Below are 17,602 nucleotides of genomic sequence, written 5' to 3' on the forward strand. Positions count from 1 at the left end.
TCTTAAAAAAAATGCTTGTCATGATGAGTTTGCTCCTCCCATCCCAAGAGTGAGTGAGTCTCTCGAGGTTGAGAGGGCTGTTTTCAGAGTCCACTGGCCCCCAGTTATTGTCATTGGTGGTGCTGCCTCGGCAAATAGGCTTCAGCCAGCATGAAACTTGAACCTATCAGCACTGCTGCTTAAGGAACATCAGGGGAAATGTGGGGCTTTTCCAAGATGGCTTATAAATCCCCCCCTTGAACTGCATCACTCACGTCATTCTGAATGAACCCCAGTTGGCAGGCTGGGATGTCTGGGAACTACCACTCATTTCCCAGCGGCTCAGTTAATCTGGTTGCTGCATAATCACCTTTTTCACCAGAATAAGGGTTGTGTTGGCACAAATCAATGCTCCTACCTTTACCCTTGTCAGGTTTGTATTCTCCACCCCCTACTATGTCTTCAAGATCCTTGTCTGAAAAACCTGGAGAAAATAAAACATACATTTCAATGACAAGAAAAAAAATCAGCAACAAGAAACTTGTGTTAATGTTGCCCAGGATTCAGAAAATGATTGCCAGTTCCACTTAAGAATGCCCTTCATGAAATTCTAAGAGGCCCTCCCAGACCCCCTTCCACTGGTGTACATGTCCCGCATAATGTCCCACCACTCTGAGTATGAGTAGAACCATGGATAGGATGGCTACCACTCCCGTGATTAGGTTAGATTACATGCCAAAGGTGAAGGGACTTTGCAGAGGTAATTAAGGTACCAAATCAATTTGACTTTGCATTAATCAAAAAGGAGATTATCCTAGATGGGCATGACTTAATCAGGTGATATCCTCAAAAGCAGGTTCAGGCCTTCTCTGAGCTCAGACATGAGAAGCAACAGAGTCAGTTGGTCTCTCCTCCTTTCTCCCCTACCAACCCCTCTGTCGGTCATTCTCCTGCTGGTCTTAAAGCAGCAAGCAGTCATTATTTCTACAGCTGCAAGGGAATGCACTGTCAACAACCAATTGAGCTTGGAAGGGAACCCAACCTCAGACGAGACCCCAGCCCTCACCAACACCTTGACTGCAACTATATGAGCTCCTGAGCAGAACACTCAGCTTAGCTGTTCCTCAACTCCGGACCAAAGGAAACAGTAAGATAATAAATGGGTGTTGTCTTAACTCAGAGTTTCTGATTTTTGTTATGCAGCAAGGAAACTGATACAAGGAAACAGAAAATTTATGAACGAGTAAAAGATCCATTGAAAGGACAAGAGAGTCCCACAGAACCAAGTGTGGAAAGTGTACTGATAGAGTTTCACACTCCACACTACGCTTAACCTGTAAGAAACAACCGCTTTTGTTGGGGCCAAGTTTTGGTGTCCTATCCAAGATTAGCCACAAGGATCTGAAAAGTCTGTGAAAATATTCTTCCCTTTCCCTACTGAGTATGGGTGTGAGGCCAGATTTCCTTCATATACTTCAACCAAAACATCATCTCGCGATGGAATAAAGTGCCTGTGAAAATCCAGCTGCTTCCATCCAGCCAGACATGAGAGAAATCTGCAAAAATGTAACATCATGTCGCTCTCCTCAATACAAGTTTTTGTCTTGCAAGCATAGTTATTTCTCATAAAAATGTTATTTATGTTAAATGTATGGGGTTTAATGTTGCTCATTTTAGATTAATAAAGTCTTTCGGTTTTAAATTCTAAGATGATGAGTATTGATAAACGTGACCCACATAAGCAAAATCTCTTGAGATCTCAATGATTTCGGGAGTCCCGAGACCAAAAAAGTTTGAGTACCACCATGATAGGGTTCTCCAGTGATATGAAGTGCCTCCAGCTCTGCCAGGCCCAGGCTGGCTCTGTCTCTGTGGGATGACGTAATTAATGAGACAGAACCAGACCAGGTGGGACTTACCTCCTCCTCCAGCAATCGGTTTCCTGCGGCCATCATCTCGATCATTTCGATCATCCAAGGCATCAGCCAAGTCAAAATCATTTCCTTCATGGGATCCCAAAATAAAAGAAATACTCAATTAGTTCATCTATGGGTAGCTCATTTGGATCCTGTCTCAGAGGGAGCCCCATGGGATCCTTCCCTTACTGCTCTCCTCAGAGCGGCCTCCTTACCTAAAGTATTTGCTGGAGCTCTGGTGGTTACTGGCCTCTTGGTCGTGGTGGTTACCTGGTTCCATTTCTCTAAAAGCGGAAGAGAGGACAGTAAAGGGAGCACATTTAGGAACAAAATGTAGCAGCCATTCATGTCTCAGGGAAGTTACATCATGAATATTCTTGTCTTGGTCCTTGAGGCTCCTATAGCACCTCTAAATAATCACTTTGAGATGGATGACAAAGAGATATAAAAGGCTTCAATGACATGGGTTCTGTTCACTTTTCTTCAGGGGATGGGGGTTATGAGGCAGACATAGTCCCACATGTGGCCAGGTAAGTGGTAAAGCTGGGACTTGAGCCCGGATCTGTGAGAGACGACCACATGGACTGAGGAGTTCTAGAGTTTGAGCACAAGTGCTTGAGAGCTCCAAGCCTTGGTTCCACCACTGTCAACCTGGCACTTGAACTATAGCTAATCCTGCCCAGGGATGGACAGATTGAGGTTGCATTCCCAGTGAACTGTTTTAGTATCTTATACACAGCAAGTGGTTACAACACACATATATATAATTTTATAAAACTGTGGTTACTGTTATAAACATTAGGTCTCTGGGCTCAACCAGATTCCTTTCAAATATGGACTTCTTTCACACCAATTACACAGATGGCATTCATACATTTTCCAATTGATTCTTTTCTTGAACTTCAGAAGACTGTGCTGTAACTGTTCTCACTATTGAAGTTAATAGACGGAAAAGACAAAGATAGTGCTATATACAGCAAGTACCTGGGAGAGAAACAGCAATGTATGTGGGGAAGAAAACCTAAATGAGTTTTACAGAGCAATAATGTGATATCCAAACTGCCTAGGGACATTTAAAATGTATTGCCTATCATTTTTTGATAGACCTTTGGTGTTGTCTGTGGATCAAAGAAATGCAGGTCTGAATCTTCTGCAAAGAAAGTACAAAAACAATACAGTAAGTCAAGTCATGACCCAACAGTTCTCAGATAGAATAAAGAGGGATATTACAAAATGATAAAAGGACCAATCTAGCAGGAAGACATAATCATCCTGAAAGTGTGTGCACCTAACAATAGAGTGTCTAGACACATTAAGTAAAACCTGATAGAGCTAAAAGGAGAAATAAGCAAACACACATTTATAGTTGGGGACTCACAGCAACTGGTTGAATTACTAGACAGAAAATCTACAAGGATATTGAAGAAGTGAACAATAATCAACCAATGGGATTTAATCGGCACAACAGGACACACCAGCCAATCACAGCAGAGTAAACAATTGTTTAACCACTCACAGAATATTCGCCTGAGATCATATTATGAACCAGGAAATAAACTTCAACAAAGTTAAAAGTATTGAAATTATGCAGAGAGGTATCATTAATTATACTTAATTCAAATTAGAAACAGAGAAGAAACAATAGAAAACAAGAAAATCTCTAAACATTTGGATATTAAACAACATACTTCTAAATAAAACAAGGGTCAAAGAAAAAGTTTCAAAGGAAATTTTTTAAAATACATAGAACTGTGTGAAAATGAAAACACAACATAGCAAAATACGTGGGATCTAAAGCAGTGCAGAGAGAAGTTTATAGTATTCAATGCATAAGTTAGATATCAAGAAAAGCCTCAAATAAATAACCCAAGTTACTAATTCGAGATGCTAGAAAAAGAAGCTAGCTAGATACTAGAAAAACAAAACCAAAGCAAGCAGATAGAAATAATACACACAAGAGCAGAGATCCATGAAATTGAAAATAGGAATGCAATACTAAAAAAAAAAATAATAAAACCAAAAGCTTATTTATATAGTAAAAAGGGATAAACCTCTAGCCTTAGTAACAAACATAAAAGTTAAAAAAGATGATATGCCAATAAAAGGACTGAAATGGGACATTATAGATCTTGCAACCAGTAAAACAATAATAATGGAATAATATGAACTTTTTTAGCTCACATATTTGACAACTTGGAAGAAACGGACCAATTTCTCAAAAACCACCAACTACCAAAATACAACCTAATCCTGTGTTCATGGATTAGAAGATGCTAAATTGTTAAAATGGCAATGCATACTATCTAAAGCAATCTACAGATCCAATGGAATCTCTACCAAAATCCCAATGACATTTGTTGCAGAAATAGACAAATTCATCCTAAAATTCACACGGAATTTCAAGGAACCTCAAACAGCCAAAACAATCTAGAAAAAGAACATAGAAGATTTGGCCGGGCGCGGTGGCTCAAGCCTGTAATCCCAGCACTTTGGGAGGCCGAGGCGGGTGGATCACGAGGTCAGGAGATCGAGACTATCCTGGCTAACATGGTGAAACCCCGTCTCTACTAAAAACACAAAAAACTAGCCGGGCGTGGTGGCGGGCGCCTGTAGTCTCAGCTACTTGGGAGGCTGAGGCGGGAGAATGGCATGAACCCGGGAGGCGGAGCTTGCAGTGAGCCAAGATCACGCCACTGCACTCCAGCCTGGGAGCACAGCGAGACTCCGTCTCAAAAAAAAAAAAAAAGAAAAAGAACATAGAAGATTCACACTTCCTGATTTTTAAATTTACTACAAAACTACAAATATCACAACACGTGTGGTACTGACATCAAGAACAGACATACAAACCCATGAAATATATTAGGAAGCCCAGAAATAGGCCGGGTGCAGTGGCTCACACCTGTAATCTCAGCACTTTGGGAGGCTGAGGCAGGTACACTGCTTGAGCCCAGGAGCTCAAGACCAGTCTGGCAACATAGTGAAATCCCATCTCTACAAAAAATACAAAAAAATTAGCCAAGTGTGGTGACATGCACCTGTGGTTCCAGCTACTTGAGAGGCTGAGATGGAAAGATCACTTCAGCCCAGGTGGAGGCTGGAGTGAGCCGTGATCACACCACTATACTCCAGCCTGGGCGACAGGGTGAGACCCTGTCAAAAAAAAAAAAAAAAAAAAGGAGAAGAAGGGAGGGAGGGAGGGAAGAAGGAAGGAAGGAAGGGAGGGAGGGAGGCAAAAGGAAGGAAGGGAGGGAGAGAGGGAGGGAGGGAGGGAGGGAGGGAAAGGGGAGAAAGGAAAGGAAAAGGGAAGAGAGAGGAGGAAGGAAGGAAGAAAGCAAGCCCAGATATAAACCCTTGGTCACTAGATTCTCAACAGTATGTCAAGACCATTAGATGGGGGAAAGGACAGTCTTTTCAACTAATGGTGCTGGGAAAATTGGATATCCACATGCAAAGGAATGACTTTGGACCCTGACCTATACTATATACAAAAATTAACTCAAAATAGATAGAAGATTCTTAGACATGGTGGCATGAAAAAAAGAAATAGTTCAAAGAACTAAATATAAAAGCTAAAACTATAAAACTCTCAGGAGAAAACATTACAAAAACGTTTCATGATATTGGATTTGAAGATGATTTCCTGGATATGATACCAAAAGCACAGGCAACATCAACAACAAAAACAAAATAAATAAACTGATCTTCATCAAAATTTAAAAATTTTTGAGACAGGGTCTCACTCTGTCAACCAAGCTGGCTGGAGCGCAGTGGCACAATCATGCCACTCACTGCAACCTCCGCCTTCCAGACTCAAGTGACCTTCTTATCTTAGCCTCCTGAGTAGCTAGGACTACAGGCTTACACCACCATGCCCAGCTAATTTTTGTATTTTTTGTACAGACAGGGTTGCCCCATGTTGGCAAGGCTGGCCTCAAACTCCTGGGCTCAAGCCATCCACCTGCTTTGGCATCCCAAAGTGCTGGGATTATAGGCATGTGCCACCACGCCCAGTCTAAAATTAAAAACTTTTGTGCATCAAAGGACAACTTCAAGAGAGTAAAAAGATAACTCTTTTTACTCTCTTGGGAGAAAATATTTACAAATCTTACATCCAATAAGGGATTAATATCCACACTATATAAAGAACTTACACAAGTCAACAACAACAAAAACCCTGATATTTAAGGCTAGGCAAAGTGGCTCATGCTTGTAATCCCAGAACTTTGGGAGGCTGAGGCAGGTGGATTACTTGAGTCCAGAAGTTCAAGACCAGCCTGGACAACATGGTGAAATCCTGTCTCCACCAAAAAAAAACAAAAAAACAAAAAACACACACACACACACAAATTAGACAGGTGTGGTGGCACACCTGTAGTCCCACCTCCTCAGGAGGCTGAAGTAGGAGGATTGCTTGAGCCCGGAGGTGGAGGTTGCAGTAAGCTGAGATCATACCACTGCACTCCAGACTGGGTGACAAAGCAAGACCCTGTCTCAAAAAAAAAAAAGGGAAAAAACAAAAACAAACAAAAAAACGGTTTTAAAATGGGCAAAGGACCTGAATAGACATATCTTCAAAGAAGATATACAAATGACCAATAAGCACATGAAAAGATGCTCAGTGTCATTAGTCATTAGGGATATCAAATAAAAACTGCAATGAGATACCAGTTTGCACCCATTAGGATGGCTATTATTAAAAGAAAAATGAAAAATTACAAGTATTGGTGTGGACATGAAGAAATTGGAACCCTGGTATATTGCTGGTGGGAATGTAAAATGGTGCAGCTGCTGTGGAAAACAGTTTGGCACTTCCTCAAAATGTGAAACAGAGTTCCCATATGATCCAGCAATTCCACTTCTAGGTCCATACCCAAATGAATTGAAAGCAGAGACTCTAACAGATATCTGTACGCCAATGTTCCTAACAGCATTATTCACAACAGCTAAAAGGTGGAAACAACACAAATGGCCATCAACATATAAATGGATAAACAAAATATGGTATATACATATAATGCAATATTATTCAGCCTTAAAAGAAAGAAACTCTGGTACATGCCGCAACATGAAAAAACCTAGAAAACATTATATTAAGTGAAATAAACCAGACACAAAAGAACAAATCTTGTGCAATTCTGCTTATAAGAGGTACCTAGAATGGGCAAATTCTTAGAGATAGAAAGTATAACAGAGGTTACCAGGGGCTAGGAGTAAGGAGAAATGAGGAGTTACTGTTGTATGGGCATAGGGATTCTAACTGGGCTGATGAAAAACTTTTGGAAATGATCATGGTAATAGCTGCACAACATTGTGAATACCAATGAGCCTCCATATCCATAGGTTCCGCATCCAGAACCATGTGTTTGACCAATCATGGATCAAAATATTCAAAGAACCAAAAACAAAAAGTAATACAACTATAAAAATAATATAAATTTTTAAAATGCAGTATAATAACCATACAGCATTATACTATATTAGGTATTATAAGTAATCTGGAAATGATTTAAACTATATGGGAGGATATGTGTTGGTTATATGCAAATACTATGCCATTTCATATCAGAGAATTGAGCATCAAAGGATTTTGGTATTTGCAGGGGGTCCCGGATCCAATGCCCAGGAAATACTAAAGGAGAGGCAAATGTCTACTAAGTACCACCGAATTATACAACTTAAAAATGGTTAAAACAGTAAATTTTATATGTATGCTTACCACAATAATAAAAAACTCAGCCGGGCACGGAGGCTCACACCTGTAATCCCAGTACTTTGGGTGGGTGGATCACACCTGAGTCAGGAGTTCGAGATCAGCCTGACCAACATGGAGAAACCCCGTCACTACTAAAAATATAAAATTAGCCAGGTGTGGTGGTGCATGCCTGTAATCCCAGCTACTCGGGAGGCTGAGGCAGGAGATTCACTTGAACCTGGGAGGCGGAGGCGGAGGTTGCGGTGAGCCGAGATCACGCCTTTGCACTCCAGCTTGGGCAACAAAAGTGAAACTTCGTCTCAAAAAAACAACAACAACAACAACAACAAAAAACAAACCTCAACCTAGATGAAATACACAACCTGAATATTCCTATAACCATTAATTAATTCAATTAAAGTCTCCTAAAAAAAAGAAACCTCCAGGACTTGGTGATTTACCTGGAGAATTCTACCAAACATTTAAAAAGGAATTAACACCAATTGTATACAATCTCTTCCAGAAAGGAGACAGGAGGAAATTTCTTCCCCATTCATTTTGTAAGGCCAGTATTACCCTGGTAACAAACACAGATAAAGACCTGTATTAGTCCATTTTCACACTGATATAAAGATACTGCCTGAGACAGGATAATTTATAAAGAAAAGAGGTTTAATTGACTTACAGTTCCTCATGGCTGGGGAGGCCTCAGAAAATTTACAATTATAGTGGAAGGCAAAGGGGAGATAGGCATCTTCACAAGGTGGCAGGAGAGAGAGAGGAGCAAAGCGGGAACTGCCAAACACTTCAAAAATCATCAGCTCTCGTGAGAACTCACTTACTATCATGAGAACGGCATGGGGAACCATCCCTATGATCCAATCACCTTCCACCAGGTCCCTCCCTAGACACCTGGGGATTACAATTCAAGATGAGATCTGGGTGGGGACACAGAACCAAACTATATCAAGACCATATTTAAAAAAAAAAAAAAATATATATATATATATATATATATATATACACATACACACACACACACACTAATGTCTCTCATCAATTTACATGCCAAATCGTCAACAAAATATTAGCAAACATAGTAGAATGCATAAAGAGAATTAAACAGCATGAAAAATTGAATTTATTCCAGTCAGGCAAGCTGGATCAATACTTGAAAATCAATCAATGTAATCTACCCTGTCAACAGGCCAAAGAAGACAAATCATATCAATGGACATGAAAAAATCTAACACCCATTTATGGAAAAAAAAATACTTTCAGCAAATTAGATATAAAGGGGAACTATCTCAACTTCATAAAGAACATCTAGAAAACACGTATAGCTATCAGCAGACTTAATGGTGAAAGACTAAACACTCTTTCTCTAAGGTCCGAAACAGAGCAAGGACATCACTCTTACCACTCTTATTTAACATGGTACTGAAATGTCTAGCATTGCAACATGAAAAAATATATACAGATTGGAAAGGAAGAACTATATATGTTTCTGTTTGCGGATGACATGATCGGGTACATAGAAAATTCCAAGAAATCTACAAAAAATTCCTATAACTAATAAGGGAATTCAGCAAGGTCTCAGGATACAAGATCAATAATATCAATCACATATAATAGTAGTGAACATATTAAACCCAAAATTAAAAAGACACTGCCATTCACAATTGCTCCAAAGAAAATATTTAGGATGGGACAGTGGCTCACGCCTATAATGCCAGTACTTTAAGAGGACAAAGCGGGCAGATCACCTGAGCTCAGGAGTTTGAAACCTGGGCAACATGGTGAAACCCCATCTTTATTAAAATACAAAAATTAGCCAGGTGTGGTGGTATGTGCCTGTAGTCCCAGCTACTTGGGAGGCTGAGGTGGGAGAATCTTGCTTGAGCTGGGGAGGTGGAGGCTGCAGTGAGACGAGATCATGCCACTGCACTCCAGCCTGGGCAGTAGAGCAAGACTCAGTCTCAAAAAAAAGAAAAGACAATTTTTTTTTTGAGATGGAGTCTCCCTCTGTCGCCCAGGCTGGAGTGCAGTGGTGCGATCTTGGCTAACTGCAAGCTCTGCCTCCCAGGTTCACGCCATTCTCCTGCCTCAGTCTCCTGAGTAGCTGGGACTACAGGCACCCACCACCACACCTGGCTAATTTTTTGTATTTTTAGTGGAGATGGGGCTTCACCATGTCAGCCAGGATGGTCTTAATCTCGTGACCTTGTGATCTGCCCGCCTAGCCTCCCAAAGTGCTGGGATTACAGGCATGAGCCACCACACCTGGCCTTTTTTTTTTTTTTTTTTTTTTTTTTTTTTCTGAGACAGAGACTCACTTTGTCACCCAGGCTGGAGTGCAACAGCGTGATCTCGGCTCACTGCAAACTCCACCTTCCGAGTTCAAGCGATTCTCCTGCCTCAGCCTCCTGAGTAGGTGGGATTACAGGTGCGTGCCACCACGCCCCACTAATTTTTAAATTTTTATTAGAGACTGGGTTTCACCATGTTGGTCAGGCTGGTCTTGAACTCCTGACCTCGTAATCTGCCCGCCTCGGCCTCCTAAAGTGCTGGGATTACAGGCGTAAGGCACCACGCCCGGCTAGAAAAGAAAATATTTAAACATACATTTAAACATATATGGGATCCTCTATACCGAAAATTACAGTGTTCTCAAGAAAAGACATCAAAGAAGACATAAATCAGTTGAGAGACATACTGTATTCACGGATTAGAAGACTCCACAAAGTAAAAATGTCAACTGTCCCAAAACGGATCTATGTTTAATACACATCCTATCATAATCCCAGTAAGATTTTTTCTAGACTAGGCAAAGACAAACTTAATCTAAAATTATATGGAAAGGCACAGGCCCTAGAAGAGCCTTAAAAGAACTTGACAAAGCAGAATAAAGTGGAACAAATTACTCTAACCAATATTAAAGCTGAATTTATAGTTATAGTAATCAGAACAGTGGCTGAGGGACAGACACACAGATCAATCGAACAGAATGAAGAGCGCAAAAAGACCCCAAATACACTCAAGTGATTCTTGATAAAGGTACAAAAGCAATTTGATAAAGCATAGCCTTTTGAACAAATGGTGCTGGAGTGGGCATCAATAGGTAAAGCTGAACAAACTGGGCATCAATAGGTAAAAACAATGAATCTCAACCTAATCCGCACACCTTATTAAAAATGAGCTCAAAATGGGTGATCGTCTTTACTTAAAGTTATGAAACTTCAAAAGAAAACATAAAAAAATCTTTGGGACTGAGAGCTTGGTAAAGAGTTCACACAATTGACAACAAAGCCACGTTCCATAAAAAGAAAAACTGATACATCTGCCTTGTGAAAATTAAAACATTTCCTCTGTAAAAGACCCGGTTAAGAAGATGAAAATATTACATTTTCAACAATGGACAGGTCATCCAGACAGGAAAATCAATAAAGAAACAGTGGGCCAGGACAACACTCTAGACCAAATGGACCTAACAGACATATACAAAACATTCTATCCAACAGCAGCAGAATACACATTCTTTTCAAGCACACATGGAACATTCTCCAGGTCACATGTTAGGTCACAGAAAAGGTCTTAACAAATTTAACAAGACTGAAATCAAATCAAGTGTCTTTTCCACCCACGATGGTACAAAACTAGAAGTTAACAGAGAATTGGAAAATTCACAAATGTGTAGAAATTAAACAACATTCTCCTGAGCAACCAATGGGTCAAAGAAGAAATCAAAAGGGAAATCAAAAAAATTCTTGACACAAATAAAAATAGAAACACAACATACCAAAACTTATGAGATGCAGCAAAAGCAGTCCTGAGAGAGAACTTTATAGCAGTAAATGCCAACCTAAACAAAAAACAAAGATCTCGCCAGGCACGGTGGCCCATGCCTGTAATCCCAGCACTTTGAGAGATCATGGTGGGCAGATCATGAGGTCAGGAGTTTGAGAACAGCCTGGCCAAGAGACCAGCCTGGCCAACATGGTGAAACCCCATCTCTAGTAGAAACAAATGAAATAAGTAACAGAAGAACAATAAAGTCTATAAAAACCAAAGATGGTTTTTGAAAAGATCAACAAAATTGACAAACCTTTAGCAAGACTGACAAAGAAAAGGACAGAAGACTCATTACTGAAATCAGAAATGAAAGAGAGGATAAGACTAATGACCTAATAGAAATGAAAAGGATTTTAAGGGAATATCATTGACAGAAGTATGCCAATAAATTGGACAGCCTAGATGAAATGGACAAACTCCTAGAAAGATACAAACTACTGAAGTTGACCCAAGAAGAAAGAGAAAATCTGGCCAGGTGTGGTGGCTCATGCCTTGTAATCCCAGCACTTTGGGAGGCTGAGGCAGGAGCATTACCTGAGCCCACGAGTGCAATACCAGCTTAGGCAGCATGGTGAGATCCTGTCTCTATTAAATTAAATAAAACAAAATAAAAATAAAACTGAAACTCACCAATAAAAACACAATAACCCAATTTAAAATGGACAAAGGATTTGAATAGACATTTCTCCAAAAAACATAAGCAATATTCAATAAAGCACATGAAAAGATGCTTGATTTCATTAGCATTAGGGAAATGCACATCAAAACCACAATAAGACAATAAGACACCACTTCACGCCCACGAAGGTGACTGCAATAAAAGAGACTTAAGATTCTACTTTCAGGGGTCATTTCCACAGTTTGTTACTAGAGAAGATTCTCTGAAGGTATAGAGCATCAAAAAAATAAATAAATAAAAAATTTAAGGCCAGGCGCGGTGGCTCACGCCTGTAATCCCAGCACTTTGGGAGGCCGAGACGGGCGGATCACGAGGTCAGGAGATCGAGACCATCCTGGCTAACGCAGTGAAACCCCGTCTCTACTAAAAATACAAAAAATTAGCCGGGTGCGGTGGCGGGCGCCTGTAGTCCCAGCTACTCGGGGGGCTGAGGCAGGAGAATGGCGTGAACCTGGGAGGCGGAGCTTGCAGTGAGCTGAGATCGCGCCACCGCACTCCAGCCTGGGCGACAGAGCGAGACTCCGTCTCAAAAAAAAAAAAAAAAAAAAAAAAAAATTTAAAAAGGAAATAGAAAATCTGAATAGATCCATAATAGATAGAATAATACGAAAAACTTTCCCAAAAGAAAAGCCCAGAGTCATATGCCTTCACTGATAAATTCTATAAAATATTTAAATAATTAACAGCAATTCTTCAGCAACTCTTCCAGAAAATAAGAGGAGACAACACTACCTAAATAAGCCAATGAAATCAGTAGTGTGCTGATATCAAAACCAGACAAAGACATCACAAAAAAAACTACAAACCTATTTCTGTTAGTAATATAGATGCAAAATTCCTCAACAAAATATAAGGATACCAAGTGCAACAAAAACAGTTATATTCCAAATGATTTTTTTAAGGCTCAAAAGCAATTCAACGGGCAGATAGTCTTTTTAACAAATGGTCCTAGAACAATTAGACATTCACGGGCAAGCAAGTGAAGTTTCAGGAAAAAAAACACAGGAGAAAATCTATAAAACCTAGGTATAGACAAAGATCTTGTTCTTAGATTTGGCATCAAAAGCACGATCCAGGCCGAGTGCAGTGGTTCATGCCTATAATCCTAGCACTTTGGGGGGCTAAGATGGGTAGATGGCTTGAGCCCGGAGTTCAAGACCAGCCCGGGCAGCACAGTGAGACCTTATCTCTGCAAAAAATACAAAAATTAGCCAGGTGTGGTAGTGCGCAACTATAGTCCCAGCTACTTGGGAAGCTGAGTGGGGAGGATCACTTGAGCCCGTAAGGTCAAGGCTGCAGTGAACCATGATCATGCCACTGCACTGCAGCCTGGGAAACAGAGTGAGACCCTGTCTTGGGCAAAAAAAAAATAAGTACGATCGATAAAAGGAAAAATTGACAAACTAGACATCATCAAAATCTAAAACTTCTGCAAAAGACTCTGTTAAGAGGATGAAAAGACAAGCTACAGAATGGAAGAAAGTATTTGCAAACCACATATCTGACTAAGGACAAACGTCTACAATATTTAAGGAACTCTCAAACTCAGTAGTAAGAAAAACAAAAAATCTAATTAGAAAATGGACCAAAGACATGAACAGACATTCCACTGAATAGGATATACGGATGGCAAACGAATACATGAAAAGGTGTTCAATATCATTAGCCAGAGAAATGCAAACTAAACCACAACAAGATATTACCACACACTTATAAAATGACTAAAACAGAAATAGTGATAGCCCAAATGCTGGTGAAGATACAGAGAAAATGGCACTGACACAATGCTTTAGGGATTGCAAAATATTACAACCTTCATGGAAAACTGATCATTTCTTATAAAACTAAACATGTAACAACCATGTGATCCAGTCATCGCACTCTTGGGCATTTACTCATAAAGAAAGAGAAATTTATGTTCACACAAAAATACTATGCATGAGAGTTTACAGCAGCCTTGTTCATAATAGCCAAAACTGGCTTCAATACATCAAGTAAACAAACTGTGGTACATCCATCCCATGGAATACTCCTTGGCAATAAGAATGAATGAGCAACTGATACACCCAACAATATGAATGGATGCCAACTGAATTATACATGAAAAAGGCCAATTCCAAAGGGTTGCCTACTTTATAATTATATTTACATAACATTTTTTAAATACAACTTTTCTTTTTGCCTCCCCCAAAACTGAATGTCATGAAATGACAACATTTTACAAATGGAAAACAGATCAATGGTTGCCAGAGATTAGGAAAGGGATGGGGAAGGGGAAATAAAATTGTAGGAAGGTGGGTGTGGTTATAAAATGTAATCATGGCATACTTACGGCGATGGAACTGTTTGTATCTGACTGTGATGATAGATACACAAACCTACACACGTGATAAAAGTGCAGAGAAGACACACACACATGTGAGTGCAAACAAAACTAGGAAATTTGAATAAATGCATAGATTATATCTATGTCAACATATGGCTTTGAGAGTAGAGTACAATTTTCAAGATGCTGCTATTAGGGGAAACTGGGTGAAGGGTACAAGGGATCCTTCTCTATTATTTCTTACAACTACACATGAATCAATGATTATCTAAAAATGAAAGTTTAATTTTTAAAAAGTAGGTAAAGAGAAAGTTGAGAATCAAGGGTCATTTTGTCAAAAAAGTTTTGACACTTAAATGACTGAACTTCAGCAGTGCAGGGAAACCTAGAAAATAATTGAACACTGTTTTAGCTACTAAGTTTATGATAGTATGTTCAGCAACACTGGAAAACTAACATGAGGAAGTTGAAAATTTTTTAATTGTATTAGAGCATGACCTTTTAATATTCTCTAACAAAACAGGAAGTACATTTCAAGCATTTATGTGGCACACGGAAATACAAAAGTTGACATGAAAAAAACAACTTATGTGATTATTTCCATTCTGAGCAGTATGAGCCATTCCTCTCAAAGAAGATTTTTTTCCTTGAAAAAGTGACTTGAAGAGTACTTAATCAATATTTAAAGTTTTTTTTAAACTAACTATGGTTTTGCCAACTTGAATGTCTGTTAGATGTTTTCTTGAAAATGAACGAGTCTGTCAATTTAAAGAAAGCCACTCATGGTACTTGTTGCCAATGATAAGATTTCAAGGAAAAGTTAGAACTTCAAAAACATCTTTCTCTACCACTGTGAGTTTAACAGTTTCCCCAATACATTTTTTTTGAAATGAGATGGGTGATGATATGAACAAATATGACTTTCAGTTTTACACAATGACGCATGGCATTACTTGGAAGCTCGAAAAACCTCAAGGCACTAATATTTTCCAAATGACCAACATGCAATGTTACAAAACCATGAATGGGTAAAAGATCCATTGAAAGGACAAAAGAGTCCCACGGAACCAAGTGTGGAAAGTGTACTGATAGAGTTTCACACTCCACACTATGCTTAACCTGTAAGAAACAACCGCTTTTGTTGGGGCCAAGTTTTGGTGTCCTATCCAAGATTATCCACAAAGATCTGAAAAGTCTGTGAAAATATTCCTCCCTTTCCCCCCTGAGTATGGGTGTGAGGCCAGATTTCCTTCATATACTTCAACCAAAACAACATCTCGCGATGGAATAAAGTGCCTGTGAGAATCCAGCTACTTCCATCCAGCCAGACATGAGAGAAATCTGCAAAAATGTAACATCATGCCATTCTCCTCAATACAAGTTTTTGTCTCGTCAAGCATAGTTATTTCTCATAAAAATGTTATGTATGTTAAATGTACGGGTTTAATGTTGTTCATTTTAGATTAATAAAGTCTTTCAGTTTTAAATTCTAAGATGATGAGCATTGGTAAACGTGACCCACATAAACAAAAATCTCTTGAGATCTCAATGATTTGGGGAGTCCCGAGACAAAAAAGGTTTGAGAACTACTGTTATAGGGTTCTCCACTGGCTTCAAGTGCCTCCAGCTCTGCCAAGCCCAGACTGACTCTGGCTCTGTGGGATATTGTAATTAATGAGACAGAATCCTGTAGTAGTTTCAACCAGCAAGGACTTACCTCTTCCTCCTATACCCGGTTTCCTGCGGCCATTATCTTGATCATCGAAAGCATCAGCCAAGTCAAATCCACTACCTTCAGTGGGCCCCAAAACATAAAAGAAACAGCCAACTGATTAACAACTGGGTATAAGATTCCAAAATAAGCAAAATGCCCATGGGGTCAACTGATCAGTACTAACAATGGGTTAAGACAAAGAGACTTATATTGGAATCCGATTCTGTGTACAGACATTGATAATGAAAATATCTGCAGGATAGAAAAAGTTACTACTTTCCGACTTTGCAGAATACCACCAGTTTTGCAATTAATTTATATTCGTAGGTATGCTCTGCTTAGGCTAGCAGTCAGACCATTTTAACAATATACTCACTGATTGTAGGTATTAACCCAAAATTCGAAACCAGGTACACAGAGTCCATAAACAGGACAACCAAAAGGGAGAGGTCATGTGGTCATGAAGCACCCCTTTGAATGTGGAAATGTGAAGAAATGAGGGCAAATCATAAAGCAGCAGTGACTTTCTTGGATCATCACTGTCTCTTCAGAAGAAAGGTAGCTCTCTACTGCACAGAACCTATTATCATGCCCCCGACCACTGGTAACAAGTTGCTGAATGGGAGCAATGACTGGGAAGCCAGCCACACAGTCACGTTTTTCTTTACATCAGTGAAGATGTCTAAATGGTAAAATGGCCCATCTGAAGAGAGGGTCAAGTGACAACAGGAAAGAGTTGTTAAGAAGAACCAGGTCCCAAAATCCTTTACTGAAAGATGACACTGTAAAATAAATGCCATTCCAAAATGTTCCATCTGCCTAAAGAAAATGCTTGATCAGCTTCATAAAACCTAAACAATTACATTTTTCCTGATTTTAGAAAATGAAATGGCTAAAAAGGGGAAGAAGTCCAAATGCATTTTCCTCTTGAAATTTTCCCAGGCAGGACTTTTCATAAAAAACACAGAAGGCATAGTGATCAGCCAGGTATGCACTCCATTAAGTTAAACTCAGTGTTCACATGGACGCCTTGGTTATTTCTGCACACATGGGTCTTAAAACTATAGGTAGTTCACTTGCATGCTACCCCAGAGGGAACTCCAGAGGGCCCTTCCTCACTGCCCTCCTTAAGGCAGCCACATTACCTGGAGGTTTTGCTGGAGCTCTGGTGATTCCTGGCCTATTGGTTGTGGTGGTGGTGGTGTGATCCCATGGCTCTAAAAGGGAGAGGGAGGACAGCAAGGGGAGCACATTTAGTAACAAAACACAGCAGCTACTCTATGACTTGGGGAAGTCACATTGTGAGTAGAATATCCTTGTCTTGGTCCTTGAGGCCCCTCTATCTAGGAGCTCCAGAGAATCATACTGAAAAGGATGACAAAATGATATAGGTTTAAATGAGATGAGTTCAGCTCACTTTTCTTTGGAGGCTGAGGGTGGT

The 17,602-nt window shown here is 39.8% G+C and overlaps 1 protein-coding gene across 6 annotated transcripts in view; it reads right to left on the reverse strand.

The window, feature by feature from the left end:
• The window catches only part of CD99L2 (CD99 molecule like 2), a 122,764-nt gene that overhangs the window by 28,351 nt on the left and 76,811 nt on the right, over positions 1-17,602 (reverse strand). For 2 of the 6 annotated variants that reach the window (XM_025373564.1, XM_025373563.1), the window contains exons 3-5: positions 2,111-2,179; positions 1,899-1,982; positions 398-463 (exon numbers count right to left, since the gene is read on the reverse strand). In XM_025373564.1, the coding sequence (XP_025229349.1) occupies positions 398-463; positions 1,899-1,982; positions 2,111-2,179 (219 nt within the window). Of the gene's footprint in view, positions 1-397; positions 464-1,898; positions 1,983-2,110; positions 2,180-16,164; positions 16,276-17,306; positions 17,379-17,602 lie in introns of all 6 variants that reach the window. The other 4 variants (XM_025373562.1, XM_025373561.1, XM_025373565.1 and 1 more) reach the window with 4 other exon arrangements.

This window comes from Theropithecus gelada, chromosome X (assembly GCF_003255815.1).
Source record: "Theropithecus gelada isolate Dixy chromosome X, Tgel_1.0, whole genome shotgun sequence".
Lineage (NCBI taxonomy): Eukaryota > Metazoa > Chordata > Mammalia > Primates > Cercopithecidae > Theropithecus > Theropithecus gelada.